General features: G+C 39.5%; 5 protein-coding genes across 9 annotated transcripts; 1 reads left to right on the top strand and 4 right to left on the bottom strand.

Moving 5' to 3' along the window:
- Positions 1–234: 234 nt before the first annotated feature.
- On the bottom strand, positions 235–4,116 carry LOC140786887 (protein WEAK CHLOROPLAST MOVEMENT UNDER BLUE LIGHT 1-like). 3 transcript variants are annotated; one of them, XM_073135592.1, is made up of 4 exons: positions 3,852–3,919; positions 3,625–3,744; positions 2,416–3,083; positions 235–2,239 (listed from the first exon to the last, which is right to left on the bottom strand). In XM_073135592.1, the coding sequence occupies exons 3-4, from the start codon at positions 3,046–3,048 to the stop codon at positions 455–457; spliced, it is 2,418 nt and encodes an 805-aa protein (XP_072991693.1). In that variant the 5' UTR covers positions 3,049–3,083; positions 3,625–3,744; positions 3,852–3,919; the 3' UTR covers positions 235–454. The 3 variants fall into 3 exon arrangements, with proteins under 3 accessions (XP_072991693.1, XP_072991695.1, XP_072991694.1); XM_073135594.1 differs by lacking the exons at positions 3,625–3,744; positions 3,852–3,919 and adding an exon at positions 4,060–4,116; XM_073135593.1 differs by lacking the exon at positions 3,625–3,744 and having other exon boundaries at positions 3,852–3,923.
- A 919-nt stretch (positions 4,117–5,035) lies between these two features.
- Positions 5,036–9,582, bottom strand: LOC140786731 (probable calcium-binding protein CML13). Its single transcript, XM_073135354.1, has 7 exons — positions 9,464–9,582; positions 8,097–8,220; positions 7,974–8,010; positions 7,856–7,883; positions 6,915–7,067; positions 6,134–6,236; positions 5,036–5,282 (listed from the first exon to the last, which is right to left on the bottom strand). The coding sequence occupies exons 1-7, from the start codon at positions 9,464–9,466 to the stop codon at positions 5,218–5,220; spliced, it is 513 nt and encodes a 170-aa protein (XP_072991455.1). The 5' UTR covers positions 9,467–9,582; the 3' UTR covers positions 5,036–5,217.
- Positions 9,583–9,963: 381 nt separating this feature from the next.
- LOC140785501 (cold-regulated protein 27-like) lies at positions 9,964–13,329 on the bottom strand. The gene is made up of 5 exons (XM_073133348.1): positions 13,062–13,329; positions 12,329–12,529; positions 11,958–12,228; positions 10,633–10,741; positions 9,964–10,525 (listed from the first exon to the last, which is right to left on the bottom strand). The coding sequence occupies exons 1-5, from the start codon at positions 13,290–13,292 to the stop codon at positions 10,438–10,440; spliced, it is 900 nt and encodes a 299-aa protein (XP_072989449.1). The 5' UTR covers positions 13,293–13,329; the 3' UTR covers positions 9,964–10,437.
- Positions 13,330–14,630: 1,301 nt separating this feature from the next.
- Positions 14,631–17,555, top strand: LOC140786482 (pentatricopeptide repeat-containing protein At4g33990). 3 transcript variants are annotated; one of them, XM_073134951.1, is made up of 2 exons: positions 14,631–16,313; positions 16,424–16,619. In XM_073134951.1, the coding sequence occupies exons 1-2, from the start codon at positions 14,679–14,681 to the stop codon at positions 16,472–16,474; spliced, it is 1,686 nt and encodes a 561-aa protein (XP_072991052.1). In that variant the 5' UTR covers positions 14,631–14,678; the 3' UTR covers positions 16,475–16,619. The 3 variants fall into 3 exon arrangements, with proteins under 3 accessions (XP_072991052.1, XP_072991050.1, XP_072991051.1); XM_073134950.1 differs by having other exon boundaries at positions 14,883–15,014; positions 15,134–17,555; XM_073134949.1 differs by having other exon boundaries at positions 14,631–17,555.
- A 485-nt stretch (positions 17,556–18,040) lies between these two features.
- On the bottom strand, positions 18,041–19,772 carry LOC140786483 (uncharacterized). Its single transcript, XM_073134952.1, has one exon. It carries the CDS (start codon positions 19,547–19,549, stop codon positions 18,377–18,379), a length of 1,173 nt encoding a protein of 390 aa, XP_072991053.1. The 5' UTR covers positions 19,550–19,772; the 3' UTR covers positions 18,041–18,376.
- Positions 19,773–20,441: the final 669 nt, after the last annotated feature.

The following is a 20,441-nucleotide window of genomic DNA, read 5'->3' as shown; positions in this document are numbered from 1 at the left end:
GTCTGATGCACATGGAAGTGATATTGGATTCGAAGTGGGGATGAAATATCTGAGAACATTGCAGTGGAAGAGTAGGTTCCTAGTCCCTTCTTCAGCTGTCTTTGTTGAATAAATCTTAATCTTGGTGATCATATCGATTCCCTGTCGTTGATGCTTATACAGTAGAAAGTAGTGCAGTTAGGTGCATATTCAGATTAGTCTGTCGTAAACGTAAATCGCTTTATAGTCCTCAAAATAAGATTACAAATTCAGATATCAATGGCTGTGCAATTCATACAAAAGAAAAAAAATCTCTTCAAATGTTTTTGAAAGCCTATACAAATGAATAACAAGCTTACACCAAAACAACATATCAAATAAATCAAGTTTAACTTATTACGCATGTACAATAACAATTATCTGAATACTTGTCCATGCAATGCATTAAGAAAAGAAAAAAGATGTTCCATCACTTCTATTTTTGAGATTTTTTTCTGGATATGAGCATCACGACTCGCGGGAAAAATGATTTCTTCTTCTTCTTTTGCTTAGGATCGGATATAGGTTCGTCGGGGCTACCCTCTGACATACACAACTTCTGATCTGATATGGAATGCACAGCAATGTCGCATTTTTCCTCACTGAAGTCCTTTTCAGTATCTCCATCGAATTCCATCAATAGATTTCTCAAAGGATTAACAGCATTTTTAGCAACCTCACAAGATTTACGATGCTGTTCATTTTCGTTTCTCCACTTCCTTAATTCATTCTCCAGACCCAATTTTTCTACCTTAGCATTTTCTTCTTTCTCTAGTGCAACTCTCAAGGCTTCCCTCTTTTCATTCATAACCTTGTATGCTTGATTTATTCTCTCTGAAATTTTTAACTCAGTCTCCTTTGCCAACTCAACTTGCGAAAATGCTTCTCCCACAGTCTCATGCAAAAGCTCCTCAGCTTCATGAGCTCTCTTACTAAGAGTGAAATACTCATCTAAATGAAGGGCCACTAGTCCGGGAGATTGTTCTCCATTTTTTCTAGCCTTCTCACTCTCTTGCAAAGAATGAAATGCACTAAGTGCAAGATTCTCTGAGAATTTTGCTGCCTCTATTTCCTTTATAGCTGCACGTAATCTGATCTCGGTGGTGGTTGCACCAGCTTTGGCTTGTTCAGCTTCTTCCTTGGCCTTCCTTAGATCTTCTTGTGCGACTTGCACAGACGACTTAGCTTGTTCTGCTTTCTGAGCTGCTTCTTGCAGCAATTTTGGTAGCTCCACCATTTTTTCTCCTGCTTCTTTCTCCTTTTCCCGAACCATTTCTATCTCTCGTTCTGTCTTACTGAGCTCATCCTGAAGAGAAGTAAGAGTTACAAATGCCATCCCTTCCCTCTGCTGCAAGGTGATGAGGGTTGTTTTCTCTCTATCCAGCTCTTCTCTGAGCGATGAAGCTGCAACTCTTAAACAGTCAACCTCATCTTTTACTCTCTCCATAATGCCTTTGACTTCCTCAAGCTCCTTTGTCATTGAATCTAATGCTTCTTGAATGGATGTTTGCGTTTTCTTAGCTTCCTCAGCGTCAAGATTCAATTTTGCCTCCATGTAGGCTTCTAACTCAGCCTTGAGTTCAAGTAGCAAAGTGGATGCTTCGTGTAGTTTCAACTTCAAATCTTTTGCAGATAGAAGCTTCTCATTAAGCTGTTGCACTTCCTCTTCTGCTTGCTTAACTTCTTTATCCCAAGTAAGGCAATCCTGTTCTCGTGCCAAACTTGTACCGATCCTATGTTCTTCTGCTTCAAGATGTGCAGCATTGGCCAACTTCAGTGATTCCTTAATTTCAGTAAGCTCTAGAGTGAGTTCGTCTACCGTCTTCTTAATCTCCTCCTTTACAGAAGCAGCTTCTTCCATTTTATTGTTTGATATGTCCCTTTCTTGAACTAAAGCATCATAGTGCTCTTCCACTGTTACCAGCTCCTCTTTTGCGAACTTGAATTCTGCAACTGCAGTTTCATGCTTTGCTTTCGCGACTGCTAGTTGCAACTCCACTTCTTCAACTCTATTTTGAGCGAGTTCCGCTTCCTGCTTTGCCTGGTCCTCCTCAGCCTGTGCTCTCTCCAGATTAAACTTTAGCTCTTCTATGAGTCTCTTGGTGCTCTCTAGCTCCTCAAGTACTTCTGCTTTAGCCTCTTCTGCAGCTTCTAATTTCTTTTTATATGCCGCAATTTCTTTCTGTACTTTCTCAAGTTCAAACCTGTGATCCTTGCGTTTCTGAAAATAATCAAGCTAGTGTCATAGAAGATTCAATATCATGTGAACTGAGAAACCATTTAGAATTATGACCGTGTTTAGATATGTTCACACAAATGCAAAGACAACTTCTCGAGAAAGCTACTGTTAATTAAACTTCATAGAGGAGGAAAACTAAATACAAGAATCTGCATTACCTCTAGAGTCTTTGCTCTCTGAGCTTTCCAATCAACACTTCCACCAAACATTGTAACAGAGGCCTTAATGGATTCAAATTTTGCATCCAGCTCAACGAGGGCCCTCTCTGGATCTATACGTTTTGAATTGCGCAGATGATTAGTTGAATCTGACGCCTTCTTTTGCATATTTTCGATCCTTATTTGCTTCTCAGGCTTTTCCATTTTGCTTTTGATTTCAACTAATGGAATTGGAACATCATTGAGCGCCTCAATTGCTTTTCCGATTACAATGGAATCTGCAGGACTCTTACTAATCTGAACATCAGAAACTCTTTTAGTAGTGCCATCATCAAGTTTATATGGATTGCTAACAACTTCTGGTAGCAAAGCGGCGGAATCATCTTGACTAGTCTTTGATTTATCCACCATAGTAGGATGATCAAATGAACTAAGCACTTCAGATGACAAAGAATCATCAATAGGAGTCTTTGATCCAAATGGGCTCTCTGGCTCAGTAGGCTGGATCACTGCCTGCATATCCCCCACAACACTTGCTCTGTGATGGCCACTGGTCTCAGAACCTTCATCAGTAATTGAAGAGATTGGAGGTTCTGGAGAAGTTGGCAGATCACCACCTTTTGTTTCCTCCATCCCTCAAAAAGTCAGTTCTTCGCTTCTATTCCTTTCTGCATATAAAAGACAAAATAAAGGTTCAAGATTAGGAGAATAAAGAAAAGAACATAACAACAGTCTATTTCCACAGAATATATTTCAGATACTTGACAAAGATATAATTGTCCATAATTATTTCTGAAGTTTATTCCTTTTATGATGTCAAATTCACTATTTACTGCACTCAAAACATTGTTTCCGAAATAATTGCATTACCAAATATTATTCTCTGTGCAGATTATATTAGATTTTCTAGTGCTTGATTATCATTATGCGCTATTATATACCATATAACAACATTTCAGATCATGCCTGTTCAATTTATTAGTATGTCTTCCTCATTCTACATACTTCCAGGTGCAATTTATCTCAAAATGGACACTTCTTGGTTATATGAGATAGACTGCAAAAGTTTGCGACCCGAATATATTGGAGAAAATAACATTTGTGGAAAATAAGACAAGGATTTTGTTCAATAACAATGCAACAATTTTTCAACAAGATTAAAAAGAAGCAAGATGAAGAAGTTGTGAAAGCAAAAAATATATTACACACTGGAAGTTTCTCTGTCAGCATTCAGCAATGGAAGCTGCGAAAGTGAAATGGACAACTACTATCCTCTGAAATTACTCTGTTCGAAAGCTATAATCTATGCAAATTTGAGAGATATAAGGCCTACAATGATGTAAGGAAAATTGAGTCAAGAATACAAACAATTGTTCATGCAAATGAATGACTTGGGAAAAAATATAATATATATATATATATATATAAATACCAACCTGGGTTTTCTCCAAATTCGTCATCAAACACCCATAAAAACAATTAAAACCTCTTGGGAGATTAAAGCATCCCATTCCATACTAGATTTCAGAAACCAAAACCATAATATTTAAGGACGTAGCGATGTACGTTTCTAACAAACTAAAAACTAAATCTAACAACTAAAAGAAGGACAAAAAAAAATGGCACACTCGAGTTTCTGGGTACCTTTTCCCGACCAAACGAAAAGGAAAGATGAGAACTGACTTCTTTTTTCCTTGCGACAGAAACAGAACCAGAACCAGAGACAGAATTCAAAGAGGTGCCGGGTCACGTGCGGCACGAGCACCTCATGAGGATTTATTTTATTTATTTATTTATTTGTAAATATTACAGCTTTTATGGCATCATTAGGATATTTTTATTATATTAGAAAATTTGAAGAAAAAGATATGCTGGCCACTTCGAACGAGCTGACGACTAGCCGCCACCTGATTTAACGGATTAATAGGACCTTCCGCATACAAATTTATATGCGCTCGAAAAGATCCGCCGTTCGTCTGCTCCATGCTGGAGCGATGGACGGCGGATGCGATGTACTTGTTAACAAGGAAGTATGCGGAGCGGAGTACGGAGTTGGACACCTGATAGAAGAGGAACCGTTAGCTGTTGCAAGCTAGAGAAGAAGAACGGAGTGGATTAAGAAAAGCATTTTTCTGTAATTAAATGGTAATAAAATCTAAGGGGATTGTGTAATAACAGATAAGATGGAGATGGGGACATGGAATGGGTCTTGGGATGAATGACTTTTTTTTTGAGGGTCCATCAATATTAAAAATTATATTTATATATATTTATGGGGTTCGAGTAAAGTTGATCATAAAATAAGTTTGATAATTAGATCAACTGTCCGGTAGAGATTCAAGCATGGGTGAAGTTGACAATCTATTAAAAGACGGGTGAAGTTGACAAGATTGTCTATGATAAGAACAGTTAAGCTGCTTCCAATCAGTGCCTAGATGAGCAGCAGGTCCATCTCATAGGATACATGGAAAATCTAAAGTACTAATACTTGCTAATGTTATTTACCAACTGGAAAAAGAATCTGGTTTACAGAAACGATGATCCTTTCCCAAGAGTAATTCGTCAGCTGACCAAGATGGAGTGCTTGTCTCATAGTAGGATGTCAAAAATAGATGACAAGGATAGAAATGTTTTCATGACTAATAAATAAGATGAACCTCAAAAGAGTTCTATAAGTTTACAGCACTTGCAGGAAAAATTTCTCAATTTAGACTTAGTTGCATATCAGTCATCAATTCAAGGTTGTATAAGACAATAGGATCATCAAGTTCTACACTTATAACGTAGGGAGGACACAGAAACTTAGTAACCATAGCCAGTCCTTCTCATCATCCTGACGAATTCATCAAGATCTACTTCTCCATCACCTGCAAAACACAGGAATGGAAATCTCAATTAGTCTGCCAATCTAAGAAGACAGAAGATCAACAGTAAAAAGTATCAGTATATAAAGCAAAAAGAATATAATCCTACAATTCATGGAAGAAAACAGAATAATCTCAGTATATAGAGTCTATTTCACTGTGTACAACTGAAATACTATTTGCTGACTTTCAAAGGCCTTTCTTATTAGTATCTGACAAAACCATTTCTTCAAATGGTGGATTGACTGATGCTCAGCATATTATTTGCAAATGAGCACGATATAAAGAATTATATAAATTAATGTTTGGTGGACCATTGATTTAAATCTGAGAATATGCACACAAAAAATTTCACTTCGTTAAACAGATCATGAGGGTGGATATATTAGGAGATAAATGGACAAAAGACATACAAGAAGAGCTAGTGAGGAATTGATAAGGCCTTCTAGAGTGGTAATCAGGGAAGTGTGCAAACCAAGGCACACTCACAAATATATATTTCATTAAATAAGTAAAACAAATTAGAGAACCAACTTTCCCAGCTAAGTTATTTTCACTGTGGTTAAGTTGTAATACTGAAAGTTTAAATCTGTTCATCATGTGCCTCCATAAGAACATCAAGAGATTCAATATCAAAGTTAGTTGTTGGTTACTAAAGCTACCTGTACCTGCTTACCAACTGTGACTTTGCAAGTTTCCCATCAAATCAGGAATGCATGGTTATAAGTCTAGTACCATCCTACTTTCAACTTTCTAGAAAATGACATCCCCCTAAATGTCATAGAAGATAACCGGAATGACTGAATCAGCATAAGTAGCTTTAGTGTCACATAAAGAAAAGAAAGACTATCCACCATTATGATCTGCTTCTTCTATCATCTCTCTGATCTCTTCCACAGTAAAGTTCTCGCCCACCTCTTTAGCGATACGCTGGATATCAACCTCGGATATCTTTCCCTATAGTAAAAGTGAAAGCATTAAATATTAAAATAATCTGTGTAGTTTAACTAGTAGGATTTACAGTCACACTACTATCAACCAATATCGATGGCCCATTCAAATTGAAGATTCACATAATAACGAGTGGCATAAGACCTATAAATATACAGAAACTGAAAGACATTGTTTTTCTAATGTTTTCCTACGTCAGGAGAGAACAAATAGATATTCCTTGACTAATAAAAATGCTTTGACATGATTTTTGTTGTAGAAACTTGTAAAGCCAGTGAAGTTAGTTTTATGCAATGGTTTAATAAATATTACGTTCACACTATTGAGTTGTCAATATATGTATGTATCTGCTTATCCATCTACATATGCATTTATGATGGTCTTTTGTCTGCCACAGAAAGGGCCAACCTGTGTAGACCACATAAAACATATCTGATCCTGAATCATCAATACTCAACAAAATAATTTTGCCATACTTCATAGTAGGTCCTCTGCAGACAAAAATTTCCATCTTCAATTCTTATCTGATGTCATTGATCCTTCTTGTTTTCCTTCTTATTTAGCATTGGTCAATAGCTTTAAGAGTTTTAACTTTTAGAATAATATGCAACTGGAATGCACCCAACTACTGCATGTGAAGTCTACCAACCTGCTCACTCACACACGCCAGTCAATGAAACTTACATTATTATCTTGGTCAATAATTTGAAAAGCTTTTGAAAGTTCTTCCTTAGTATCCCTCTCTCCAATTTTGGCTGTCATCATGTGCACAAATTCATCAAAATCAATTGCGCCACTGCCATCTTTGTCTACATCAGCAATCATCTGGTTAATTTGCTGCAATATCAAAAGAATCTTGTGCTTCAGCCTTGGATCACCTTTTAAAAGATTAACTAAAACTTCAAGTGCAAAAGAAAAGGAAGTGGCCAGAAGAAATTAGCCCCACAGCTTACTCATTTCTCATTTGTCATGCTAGTAAACAAGAAAGTCACATATTAAGTTGTTAACAAAGATGCATTAACAAAACAAAAAAAAAAAGGAAGTAGCTTTCTGGGTACACAATAAAAGATTGTTGAAAGAGAATATAATGTGCCACCATTTTTAACCAAAATCTATGCAAAACTGAAATGTGATTCACTTGAGACATGCGTTTGCCACCCAAAGTTCTGCAAGTAGAACATGATTGATGGGTCACAACAGAAGTCATCTATAGTTCTTCACTACCGAGTTACATAAAACCTACAAGCAAGAAAAGCTTTTATATCCCTTAGGATAAAACATGCTCTTCTGTTTAATGAGGATATTTATAATTAGTCAAATCCATCCAATGACCAAAGTCACACAGATAAAATATAAAGTTTCGATACTAATATCCTAGTAATTACGCATTTCCCTTACAGAACAATTCAGCTCATGAAAGTTCTGTGATCATACAGAGATAAAACATACTGCCTAAGTATCTGAAATATGACAAGCATGGTGACTAGTAAAATATTTAGGAGTATGTGAACTAGGTGCATAGGCCTCCAGAAGTTTAAAAATGAAATAATCATTTTACTAAACAAAAATTTCAGAGAACTGAATTCTTATAGGTGCATCTGATGAAAATGGAAAACATGTAGTACCTCTTCTGTCATTTCAAATCCCAAGGCCCTGAAGAGAAAGTTAATCAATCAATAGCATAATTGCTTAAGTGAAATAAAATTTACTTCAAACCTATCAAATATCATCAGAAACAAATACCTCATGGCAACATTCAACTCCTTAGCATCAATAGTGCCTACAAGAGGATTATGATGTCATAATTTGATGAACAAATTGAACATTATAAAGATAAAGAGGAAATATATCATAATTGATCCATACCAGAACCATCAGTATCAAAGAGTTCAAATGCTTCCTTTATTTCTTGCCTCTTTTGTTGTGATAAGCCATGATTACGAGTTCTAGGCTTTGCTCTTCTAGATACTCCCTTACCATCAAAACTATCCTACATGATTAAGAACCATAGTCAACCATGCAAGACAAAACAAAAAAAGATACATACATACTAGGAACAAAGCTGAGAGTCAAGAATAGAAAATTTCAAAAGTTGGATGAATCTGTCCAGATTTGAACTTATAAAAGCACTTGCAAATCAGAATACACTTGATTAAAGTAAAACATCCAGCAGAAAACATGCAGTGGACAACTACTCAACTGTTGAATAGCTTTACATGCCCTATTCCAATTACCAGAGGAGGCAAGTCTGGATATAGACTTATTAGTGATGAAAATGATGAAAACCATAACCACCAATAGAGGAAGCATCATGCCTTCCCTACAGTGGAAGGAAAAATAAAATGAAAGATCTCCCTGTGCAAAAAAATTTTACAAAAGTATGTCCAGGATATGTTATGGTCAGAAAAGTCACAACCTTGTAAAGGAAGGAAAATACTAAAAGCACCCACAAATTGAAAAGAAAGATATTGTAGTGTTATGGCATCTCCATTTATCAAAAGGGCCACTGATGGGCTAATCTTCTTAAAAAATTTAACTCTTCACAATCTTTCTTGCTATCTTTATAGCATTGGGGCAATAAAAATGCAAGTGATTTTACAATTGTAGGATTTTAATGTTAAAATAGACAATACAAGTAATTGTCACAACAATTGATCATAGCCATCTTAAATTCGTGGATATGTAACTGCCAATTTCTTAGTAACGCATGCTATGCAAAATATTAGAAATTGGATTTTTCTACCTCTTACATTGTACATCCATTACATCGTTCAAATTGAACAACAATTTTCTTTTTCTTGCTGACAAGATCCCAATCAAATCAGAATCAAGAAAATAGTTATACCTTTCAAAGCCTGTTGGATTTAGGGTTTCAGTCTATTAAACGTGAGCTTGATCAATCAAGTTTCCTGAGTTATAGGACAGCGTACATAATGGCCTTAACCACAAAACTAAGAAAGAAAATTTCTTAGGAGGTGTAATCCCTAACAATTGAAATGGTAAAATCCAACCCAATCCACGGAGTAATACAAGAGGAGCCCTAAGTAACTCGCATCAAATTTCAATTTCCATTACTACCTCATGGTCTACAATAGATTCAACGATAGCAAAACCCTAACACCAAATAGGAAGAACCACCGATTCCAACACGGAGGAAACCGAAAGTGTTGCATCAGAAAAGATCGAAGCGAGCAAGGAGAGGAAGAACAAAGCGAGATCGTTCGCGGGCATACCATTAGATCTCTAGCGAGGTTTCTCTCCGGATTAGCAAGAGGCAAGCCGGTGGATCCAAGCTGCGGCCTTTCGCGATCTAATATATATTACGGAGCTCTTTCCTTTTCGGAAACTTGTATAACGCGGTCCCACAGCAACTGTAGCCGGTTTTGCCGGTTTTGCTTTGTACTAGTTACACTCGGTACCGGTTTCCGAATTAAAGAAATTTGGATACTTTGTAGGTAACATAACATAGACCCTGAAATATTGCTAGTCTTTAGAAGAAACCCCTCATTTATTTTTATAATATTTAAGAAAAAAAATTCAGAAACCGGGGGATTTGAACTTTGAAGCACCTGACAAATAATAGTTTTTCAATCTCTGTTGTCAAGTAATAAGAAGTCTCCAAGCTGCTAATTTTACATTCTACTAATGTAATTTGGTATGTTTTAATTTAGTGTAGCCAATGGGATGAAATTCTTTTTTGTGGTTAAAGAGCTCGTGTGTGAGAACATTTGAATTTAAATCTTAATAGATGCTCATCTGTATTTAGTATTTAGTGAGTCGAACTAAAATAAATTCTCTCACAGAAAAGTGACCTAGTATCACATCCATCATGCCAGCATAATAATACATGACACAGAAACTATCTCAGATTCAAGGCAATGCCACTCAAATCTTAACCAGGAGATTTACTAACTCCAGAGTCAAAAAGAAGAAGAAACAACATTGCGAATCGACATCATAACTCCTCTCATACGTACAAGTGATCACCTCTTGGCTTAAGTCTGAAAATTTAGTTCGGCTTTGCACCTAATTTCACATCTTCCATTTTCATATACCTTGAATGCAATGTAGATGCTTCGCTAACTTGATCTTCGTGTTGCTCACATTGTAACCGCAACATTGCAAACCAATACGTTCAGCTTGTCAATTCCAGATTGTAACGAAGGCAGGTTCATGTGAAGAAAGTCAGCCATAATGTTCGGTGAGTTTACACGGTGATCTCTATCCTTTCCTCTTGGATGACCATGGTTCTCACCTGAACCTCATGCGGCAAGTGGTTTTCCAGATCCAACAACCTGAAGACACCAAGTGACCGATGCAAATAAGGTTATTCTCACAAGAAAACAACTTGCAGTCATGATATATGTACATGGAATATTACAAAATGAGAATAATGCTTTACTTGTTACTGAGCATATCAGCAGCTGGATTCTCTGATCTCCTCTTCTTGCATGCTCTACTTGATTCCACCCCTCCAACTTCCTCGTTAACAAAATTCTGATCTGACACCTCTGAAGAAAGATAAAAGTTATACTCTTACATTTTGGACCATCTATGAGTAGTAGATGAAATCAGTAGTAGAGATAACTTCAAAATTCTTCTGTCATTTTTAAAGAACTGAATAGTGTGAAAGCTTATCTTTTAAATAATCATATTTAATGTGTCAATGAACATTAACTCCATCAATGTACGTTTAAAGGTAAAAGAAATGCAGCAGTAAATGATCAGTAGAGTTCTGTGGCAAGAAGGAATAACTAGATTCATGTAACATTATAATTTTGCAGAACTGCGACAAAATATAACCTACATTTCTGAACGGCAATTTATCACTGACAACAACAATTCACATTGATCTGTCATAGGAAATTGCTTAAGGGTGACCAGTTCAACTATAGGTAATAAACAGGAGTTCAGGGCATTAGCCATTAGCAATGCATCTTCCGCTTATATATCATTTAAGGATTAAGCTTCTTCCCTTCATCTCATTAATCTCCATAATACAGATAAACACCAATAGAGCAACAGTTTAAAGATAACTATTGGCCAACTAACACAACAGAATTCAGAGAAAAAGATGCAAAAGGAGGAAGGTGAGTCTTGTGAAAAATACAACGTAGAAGTGTACAGCTTTCATCACATCCTTTAGTTCCATCATATAACTGATTCTCATATCATCGGTCCATCCTAGAACTACATTCAGAGAATGATGTTGAAGAAACAACCTGCAACCTCATCGTAAGAATTGTTCTCAACCTAGCAACGGGAACAAACGTTTATAAAGATTAAACTGAACTTTCCACACTAATTCATCAAGCAGAGAACGAATGCATGTTAGATCTGAAAAACAAAGTATGAAAACTCGATATGTCAGTACAATAATCTATTCCCTAATTTAAGTTCTGACTCTGCAGCTAATAGATATAAGATTTATCAGACAGAAATGCTAGTAAAACAGTTGAACAAACAATGCTGAAGAAAGGAAGTATCTCCAATTAATAATAATTAAAGAATGTAAATGCACCGCATTAAACTCAAAAAGAAAAGAAAAGGAGAGAAGATTATCGGTTTTGAGAAATTGTCATCTGGTAAGCAGACTGATGAAAGGGATAGAGTATGATTTTTGTTGCCAGAAAGTGTAACATGATAACATCTCTCAATTATTTCCTACAATTTTCTAAAACCAATCATAATCATAGAAGGAACAGAGAAGTGAGTTAGAAGAAGCACCTGTAACTTCAAAGAGATAATCCTGGTTCCGTATCTGACCAAAAGATGGAAGTTGTCTTGAACTTGTCTCCCTTTCACTCTGTGGCTCTTCTACTGGGATTGATTGGATAGCTGACTGACGGTCGTCGGCTATTCCAACATGCAGATCTTTGCCATTGGAGGATGATCTGAAGTGCCGGATCCATGGATTAGCAGCTACATGGTGAAATCCATTTCCATCATCTACTCCTGCCTTAGTCTTCTCACAACGTCCCTTATGCAAGACCTTAAACTGCTAGTCATAAGTTTAAGTATTAAATACCAAAAATATTTTAAATAACTACAAGTAATCTAAATAATCTTGTATTTTCTGTGGATCCGTTTGTCATTACCTGACCAGAAACAAAGGTGTTGCCACTTGATCTAGACAAGTCTGTGTCCTTTTGTGTTCTTGTAGGCCAAACTATAAAATCCTTCATAGGGTCTCCACTGCTGTATAGGTGATGAACAAAAGATGCTTCTAGTGAATTAAGATAGAGCATATGCTTCTCGTCTGTCCATCCAATAGTTAAGGAATCTACCACCTGAGGACCCTGATGAAAAGACGAAATTCATGATAATTTTCATAAAGCACTGCAAACTTAGTACAAACAGGCGGAAGCACGTATGTACTGGAAATCTAAAACAAAATTTCTTACAAATAAAGAGATTCAGGGACCAATAAGGTAAAAAGTAATGCAATAGTTCTACATAATGAATAGTAAGTATGATTCAAAGTTGTTAAATGAAGTGTATAAACATATTTCTATCTCAGGAGAAAGCTAAATAACAATATCTTTTATCTTAGTTTTACTAAATAAAATTTCGATCCTTGCTTCAAACATGGCAAGAAACAGAACATCCTTGCAGATGTGAACTTATTTTCTTGGATCCATCTAAGCTATACTCACATGAGAACAAAAGTTGAACTTTTGATGAGATACAAAGGATAGAGTCCATATTACCAGCATAAACATCAAAGCAGCAAACCTCCATAAATCTAAGGGACCATCATTATAAGATCAAACGAGTAAACGAAACAAAGAAAGACGTGAAGGAAAAAAACGGAAAATAAACATGAATTGCCTTGGCCTTGCTATCAACTACGCCAACATCGGCCTTTCTTGGGCAGTTTAGTAATCGATCACCCATTCCTCCTTCCAAAGAGTAGTAGAGAGAGCACCAAAACCCTAACCAGAGAGAGAGAGAGAGAGAGAGAGAGAGAGAGAGAGAGAGAAGGGAAACGGGAAAAGGCGCAGATGGTATTCTCAAATTTATCCGTCGTGGCGTTGCTTTTACACGTGGCAGGGCGATCATTGGCTCGACGCGTGGCGTCGGACACTGATAATATCTTGTGGCCAGATATTTTTGAGGCGCCCAAAAGATCTTCGCCTCGGCCCTTGCTGACGTGGCTAAGCGGCCGTGGATTATGATAGAACAGGAGGCGTGTCGTAGTAGAGTTTTTGACCAAAATTACCGAACAAACTATTCTCTAAAATACAACACTATACAAATTTCTTTTCTTTTTTTTTTAACAAATCAAGCCACAAAGGTCTGTTTCATCCAAATGTTGATCTTCCACCAAGATACATCGTAAGAATATAAATAAGAAAACAAATAAACCACCAATCAAGCCTCGCTAACAACTTCTAACAAAAACCAACCTAATATCCAACATCAATCTACCAGCAAAACAAGATAAATCTAACAAACATTAACATAATATCAACTACTAACATCAGAGCACATGCCCAAATATTCCTCAGCTTGCGAGCCCATTTCACTGCATCTTCTTCTTGGGTTCCTGCCTAGCATAGGAATAAAAATTAGTTCAAATGCCTCAATTGACTTAGCATAATTTTTAAACAATTTATTCTTACGTTCCAACCAAATATTCCACATTAAGGCACTAAGCCAAATATATCACAATCTCTTCTTGTCTTTATTCAACTTTAAATTATCAGTTCGAAACCAATCATTTACATATTTTATATGACTATGAATCTCCATAGCCCTCTTCATTTGTTGCAGCACAACACCACCATATTTGTATCTTAAAAATAAATAATCAATCATCTCATCTTTTGAACAGAAGACACAAGTAGAGGTTCTCATCCGTCCATCATATTTTAACTAGATTACCTCTAGTTAGTACTCTATTGTTACAAACTAATCATAAAAATGCTCTAACTTTTAGAGAAATTTTTAATTTTCAAAACACCATCCAAATTATTTCTACAGTGAAATTGCTGTCTTAGACAGTCATTTATTATAAATTAATCTTTTTCAAAGAAAGTGATTTATATAGTAAAGATTATTTTCTTTAGAAACAATAGGAAAAAGAATTCATTTTCTAAGACAATATTTTTCTAATTTTTATTATAGTATTAGTTTAGGAAATAATTTAGACAGTAATATAAATATTTTATATTTTAATAATATTTTGGTCAAAAACTCTGTCTGTGTGCGTGAGCCGCCGCTGTCTCGCGCGCGGATGTCGAGGTAAAGCAAACGGTCAGCCTGACGCCACATATTGCAGCATCTCGAGAAGGAAGAAGGAAAAAATAGGGATTTATTAAAAACACCCTACGTTTTAATATTATTATATAGGTATTTATTATTCGAACCCTAAATTTTTGCTTTTAGTAGCTCAAAAACTCCTTGTCTCCCTTCCCGCGCTCGCGCCTCCACCATGCGAATCTCATGGATCTCAACCGCCTCCTCACCACCTGCACCTCCCTCCCTCTCGCCCGCGCCCTGCACGCCCTTCTCATCCTCTCCGGCCGCACCGACGACCTCCTCCTCTCCACGAAGCTCATCAACCTCTACCCCAAACTCGGCGACCTCTGCTCGTCGGCCCTCACCTTCAATCACATTTCTTCCAAATCCGTCGTCACGTACAACTCCATGATCTCCATCTACGTCTCCCGTGGCCTCCTCTCCGACGCCATCGGTTGCTTCCACCAACTCCGCAATGATTCCCCTCTCGTCCATCCCGACTCCTTCACGCTCCCCATCACCTTGAAAGCATGTAGAGATGTAAGTTTCGGCAAAAATATCCATTCCTTGGCGTGTAAGTTGAACTTGGTGTCTCATGTTTTCGTTTCGGCCTCATTGGTTCACATGTACTCGCGGTTTGGATTCTTGGATTCTGCCAGGAAGATGTTTGAAGAAATGACCGAGAGGGATTTGGGCTCTTGGAACGCAATGCTCTCTGGGTTTTCTTGGAACGGGAAAGCATTGCAGGCGATTGGATTGTTTAAGGAGATGGTGGTGGAGGGAGTTTGTGGCGATAAGGTTTCGTTTTCAAGCATTCTTCCAGTTTGCACGTTGTTGGAGGATCGATTGCTGGGTGCCTCAATGCATGTTTGGGTAGTTAGACAAGGGTTGGAGTCAGATCTTTTTGTCTCGAATGCGTTGATTGATATGTATGCCAAGTTGGGTTGCTTGGAAGAAGCAAAGCGAGTGTTTGACGGGATGAGAAATAAAGATTTGGTTACTTGGAATTCAATGATTTCTGGGCTTGAGCAAGCTGGAAAAGTGAGCCTTGCTATCGAACTATTCAACAAGATGACAAGAAGTGGTTGCCAGCCTGATGTGCTGACACTCGTGAGCTTGGCGTCGGCAATCGGTCAGTGTGGAGATTATCACAGTGGTAGGTCAGTCCATTGTTATATCATGAGAAGGGGTTGGGATATAGAGGACATCATCGCTGGAAATGCAATTGTTGATATGTATGCAAAGTTACTGAAGATTGAGGCTGCACGCAAAATATTCGACAGGATGCCCATTAAAGACATCATTTCTTGGAATACGTTGATCACAGGTTATTCTCAAAATGGACTTGCTAATGAGGCAGCTGAGCTTTATGAGTACATGGAGAAATGCGAGGGGATGAAACCTATTCAAGGAACTCTAGTCAGTGTTCTGCCTGCATACTCTCATCTTGGAGCCTTGCAGCAAGGGATGCGAATTCATGGGCGGTCCATCCATATCGGGTTGCAATCGGACGTCTTTGTGGCTACTTGTCTTATAGACATGTATGCGAAGTGTGGGAGGTTAACTGATGCAATGCGTTTATTTGAGCAAGTCCCTAGAGAGAGTGCAGGCCCATGGAATGCCATGATAGCTGGTCATGGAGTCCATGGACATGGCGAGAAGGCACTTAGTCTGTTCTCATTAATGCAAGAAGAGAGGATTAAGCCAGACCATGTCACTTTTGTTTCATTATTATCTGCTTGTAGCCATGCTGGGTTGGTCGATCAAGGCCGCCATTACTTTCAGCTGATGCAGACTACCTACGGTATTGAGCCTGTCGCGAAGCATTACGCGTGCATGGTAGATTTGCTTGGTCGATCTGGTCGCTTGAGCGACGCTTTCAAGTTCATTGAAAACATGCCAGTAAGGCCTGACTCAGGTGTATGGGGTGCTCTTCTTGGTGCTTGCAGGATTCATGGCAACGTCGAGATGGGCCTAATGGCTTCCAAAAATCTATTTGAAATCGACCCAGAGAACGTGGGTTACTACGTTCTGCTATCAAACATGTATGCAAAAGTGGGGAAATGGGATGGAGTTGATGAAGTGAGATCCTTAGTCAGACATAGGAGATTGCAGAAAACTCCCGGATGGAGTTCGATCGAGGTTGACAGATCAATGAACGTTTTCTTCACAGGGAACCAGGCTCAAACCCACCCTCGACACGAAGAGATCCAGAAAGAGTTAGCAAATCTACTGGACAAAATGAAAGCCTTAGGGTATGTCCCTGACTACAGCTTTGTGCTCCAGGATGTAGAAGAGGACGAGAAGGAGCACATCTTAAACAGCCACAGTGAAAGATTAGCCATCGCATTTGGCATCATAAGCACATCGCCAGGAACTCGTATTCAGATTTATAAAAACTTAAGGGTATGTGGGGATTGCCACAATGCGACTAAGTATATATCTCAGATTACTGAGAGGGAGATCACTGTGAGAGATTCGAATCGATTCCATCATTTCAAAGGAGGGAGCTGCTCGTGTGGAGATTACTGGTGAGCTGTGTACATGATGGCATCGTTTTTTGAGGACGGTTGGAAATTGAGGAGTTGGTGGTGATTCACGTGGGCCCAACGGTCGCCTTGTTCTGGTTGCTTTTAACTTTTTGTTGCCTTTAGTAGGAGAAGACTAGTCATGGGTTTAATGCCGTTGGGGAAGGTGGTGGTGGTGGTGGTGGTACCAGAGTCGATGCGCGGGTGGAACGTGACGCCAACTGCTCGACACGGGCTTGGTTGGGTTTCGGTCTCTGGTCGTCGCATCCGTTGGCTGGTTGTGGGGCCAACTGTCTCAGTCATCGCCGCTCTTGTTTTGGTCTCGTCTGCCAGGAGAGTATCGATGTCAAGTTCTGAATTCTGATGGCATATTGGCATGGCACCAATATATGTGGAAAAGTAATGATCTTTATCGCTTGCAGAGTTACAGTGCAAGCACCACGACTTGGATCCATCTCATTGTCTGATTCCGAAGAAGTCATTTATTTTATCATTTTTTTTTCTTGAGAAAGTGGAAAATATTCTGCCTAATTTTTTTTGTTCTACTTTTGCAGTGCTATGAGTCCTTTTTTGATACATTTTTTAAAAAAAAACTATAAAATATATGAGAATATGTAGTGACTTTAATCTTGCTAGTTGTTGCACATGATAGAGCAAACGAATGCCCCCCATCAATTTAGAGCCTAATTTGGCTTTTCGACAAAATATATGCGGGGTATAATTATTAAGATCCTATATACTATTGCTCAATTTCACATTAGGATCTAAACAAATAATGTGAGTCATTTTTTTATAAAAATTCTAACGGAATTAAATATTACAAAAGTTTTTAATAATTAAGATGAATAATATAGTAAGAAAAATCTGTGCAAAACTGAGGAACAATTCAAGATTCAAGAGTCAAGGTGTAATGATCTCAATAAGATTTTATCATTAATAGGTAAATTTTGGTAAAACAAATATTATTATTATTCTTATCCATATAGAAGTGGAAGAAAAACAAAGATGAAATGAAAACGACGTCAATGAGAGACGAACTGAACTGGAAGTACCGATTCCACATATCAAAGTTGAGATCCACTTTACATTTAAATATTTAATACTCCGAGAAATCCTTGTCTCCACGCTACGCCTTCAGGAGAGCCCCTTGTCTCTTCCCCACCCTTTACACCTACCTCTTTTCTCGAACCCAGCCATCCCCCCCACTCGTGTGCTTCCCAACTACCTCTAGAATTGGTTCCGCGTTCGAGAAAACTCCTTCCGCATTCGTATACAACTATTTTCCAGCCCCAATTTGTGTAATTTTTTTTTTAAAAAAAAAAATTAGAAAGAGAAAAACGAAAGAGGGAGGAGGAGTTGAATTACCCGCCGGTGTCAATGATCGACGAGAACCGCCTTCGCGAGCTTGCTGAACCTCATGGCGATCTCGGGCGGTAACGTTACTTTCGGCCTCCTCTGCCGCCATTCCGGGCGGGAATCAAGACCGAGGACTTCGGAAACCTCGTCGGAGCTCCACCCGGCTAGCCGGAGTGAGTCTGAGCATTGGGCTGCCATTAAGACGAGAGCGTCGTGGATCACCTGGCCGTCGACGATGGAGGCGTCGTCGAGGACTCCTGATGACGCTGCCACCTGTACCATCTCCGCCACTTCGGGTTCGCCCCAGCCGCCGTCGCTCAGGACGGATCCGACCCGTTCCAGGTAGTTCTGAACCCAGTCCGGTATCCTCCCGACTCGGATCTCCAGGAACTGCTCGGGATGGGGCGAGAGTTCGAGAGTGCGGTTGCGGCGATCGAGGGCGGCGTCGCTCCAGAACTCTATCCAGCGAGGGATCTTGCCAGCAGCGGAGTCGAGGCTGCGGCGGGAGGTGGTGGAGGAGGGTGGCCGAGGCGGTGGGGCTGGAGCGGAGAGCTGGCGGCGCAGGAGGGGGCAATCGGATCGGAAGGCGATCTCGCGGCGGAAGAAATCCGCGATGTCGACGCCGCAGCAGGAGACGCGGGCGTCGTCGACGAGGAAGACGGGGTTCCCCGCTAGGGAGGGGAGGGCGGGAAGGTAGCAGCGGCGGAAGAGGGGGATGAGGGGAGGAGCTCGCCGGAGGGCGGCGCGGGCGCGGCTGAGGTCGGCAACGGGGTCGCCTGGACGGCGGCGTCGGCGGACGATCTGAAGGGAGACGGCGGCGGAGGGGAGTGCGAGAGATGGACGGAGGAGATGGAAAGGCGACCGCCAGTCGGGAAAGCCAGGGCCGGAGGGGAGGCCGAGGGAGAGAAGAGCACGGAGATCGGGAGGAAGGGGGAACCCGAGCTCTGCCTCCACGCGGGCGAGCTCGGCGGTGGAGAGGCCCGGGAGGATGGCGATGCCGCAAGAGCGGAGGTGGGAGAGGAGCGACTCGGCGAGGGCAGAGTAGGAGTGGAGACCACTGCGAGCTGATGAGGAGGAGGAGGAAGAGGAGGAAAGGGAAGGTGCAGCAGCGGCCGCGCGAGTGGAGAGTCGGCGGAGCCCAGCAGAGTGTGCAGGAGGAAGCCCGGATATCCGCCTAGCGACGTCGACCATGATGCAGGTAAGATCTAGAGTTCCGGCGGGGGTGGAGCTCTAGGCTCCGACGATCTTGGGCTTTAGGAGAGTAGACGACGCGTTCCGGAGAAGAAGGGGAGAAATGGGGTTGGCTCTATATATAGCTAGCGAGGAAAGAGACAGGTGGGGCCGCTTCGAGTTCTCGGCGGTAATTTACTAAAACACCCATATTTTCAAAAAGAAACAGTGCCTAGATGCCTCCTGATTACGTTTATTTGAGGTGAGATGATAAGGGTGTTTTGGGCATATGCACAAATATTCTCTCGTGGAGTCGTGGGTGGCATTACTGTTGTAGTAGTGATATTATATATATATATATATATATATCTATATATATATATGGAAATTGGAGATGGATAAGATAGGGATTAGCGAATCTAGATTAAGGTTTAAGTAGAATTTAGAAGACAAGGTTCCTAACTGCTAATTCTAATGATTCTTTTTCTATGTCTATGCTCACTCGTTATTCGTCATTATTACGACTTATCCTATAATTATGCTTGAGTTTGGATTTAATTGGGTTCTAATAAGCATTAATCTCAGAGTCTATTCTTGCAACCAAATCACCAGTACTCCACCACCACTCACCTTCGACTTAATCCACCACGTTTGTACAACTAATGGAATATATTCCCCTTATTCTTCTTTGTAGATGGATTGGATATCTCCGTACTTTTATTCGGATCTATCTCAACACTCAAAATAATTGACTCCAATATCTTCCGTGGATAAACCTAATAAAAATCAACTTCACTAGTAATTGAGTCTTATCGATCTATAATATAAATTATGGATTTGAATCTCATAGAAGCTTAATTAATATTTAATAAAGTTTTTACTGAGTGATGTATGCATATAATTTTGAATTCAT

The sequence above is a fragment of the Typha latifolia genome, chromosome 4 (assembly GCF_019914945.1).
Source record: "Typha latifolia isolate L0001 chromosome 4, TyphaL0001v2, whole genome shotgun sequence".
Classification (NCBI taxonomy): domain Eukaryota; kingdom Viridiplantae; phylum Streptophyta; class Magnoliopsida; order Poales; family Typhaceae; genus Typha; species Typha latifolia.
The sequence above is the reverse complement of the archived record's forward strand: the minus strand, read 5'-3'. Positions and strand labels throughout refer to the sequence as shown.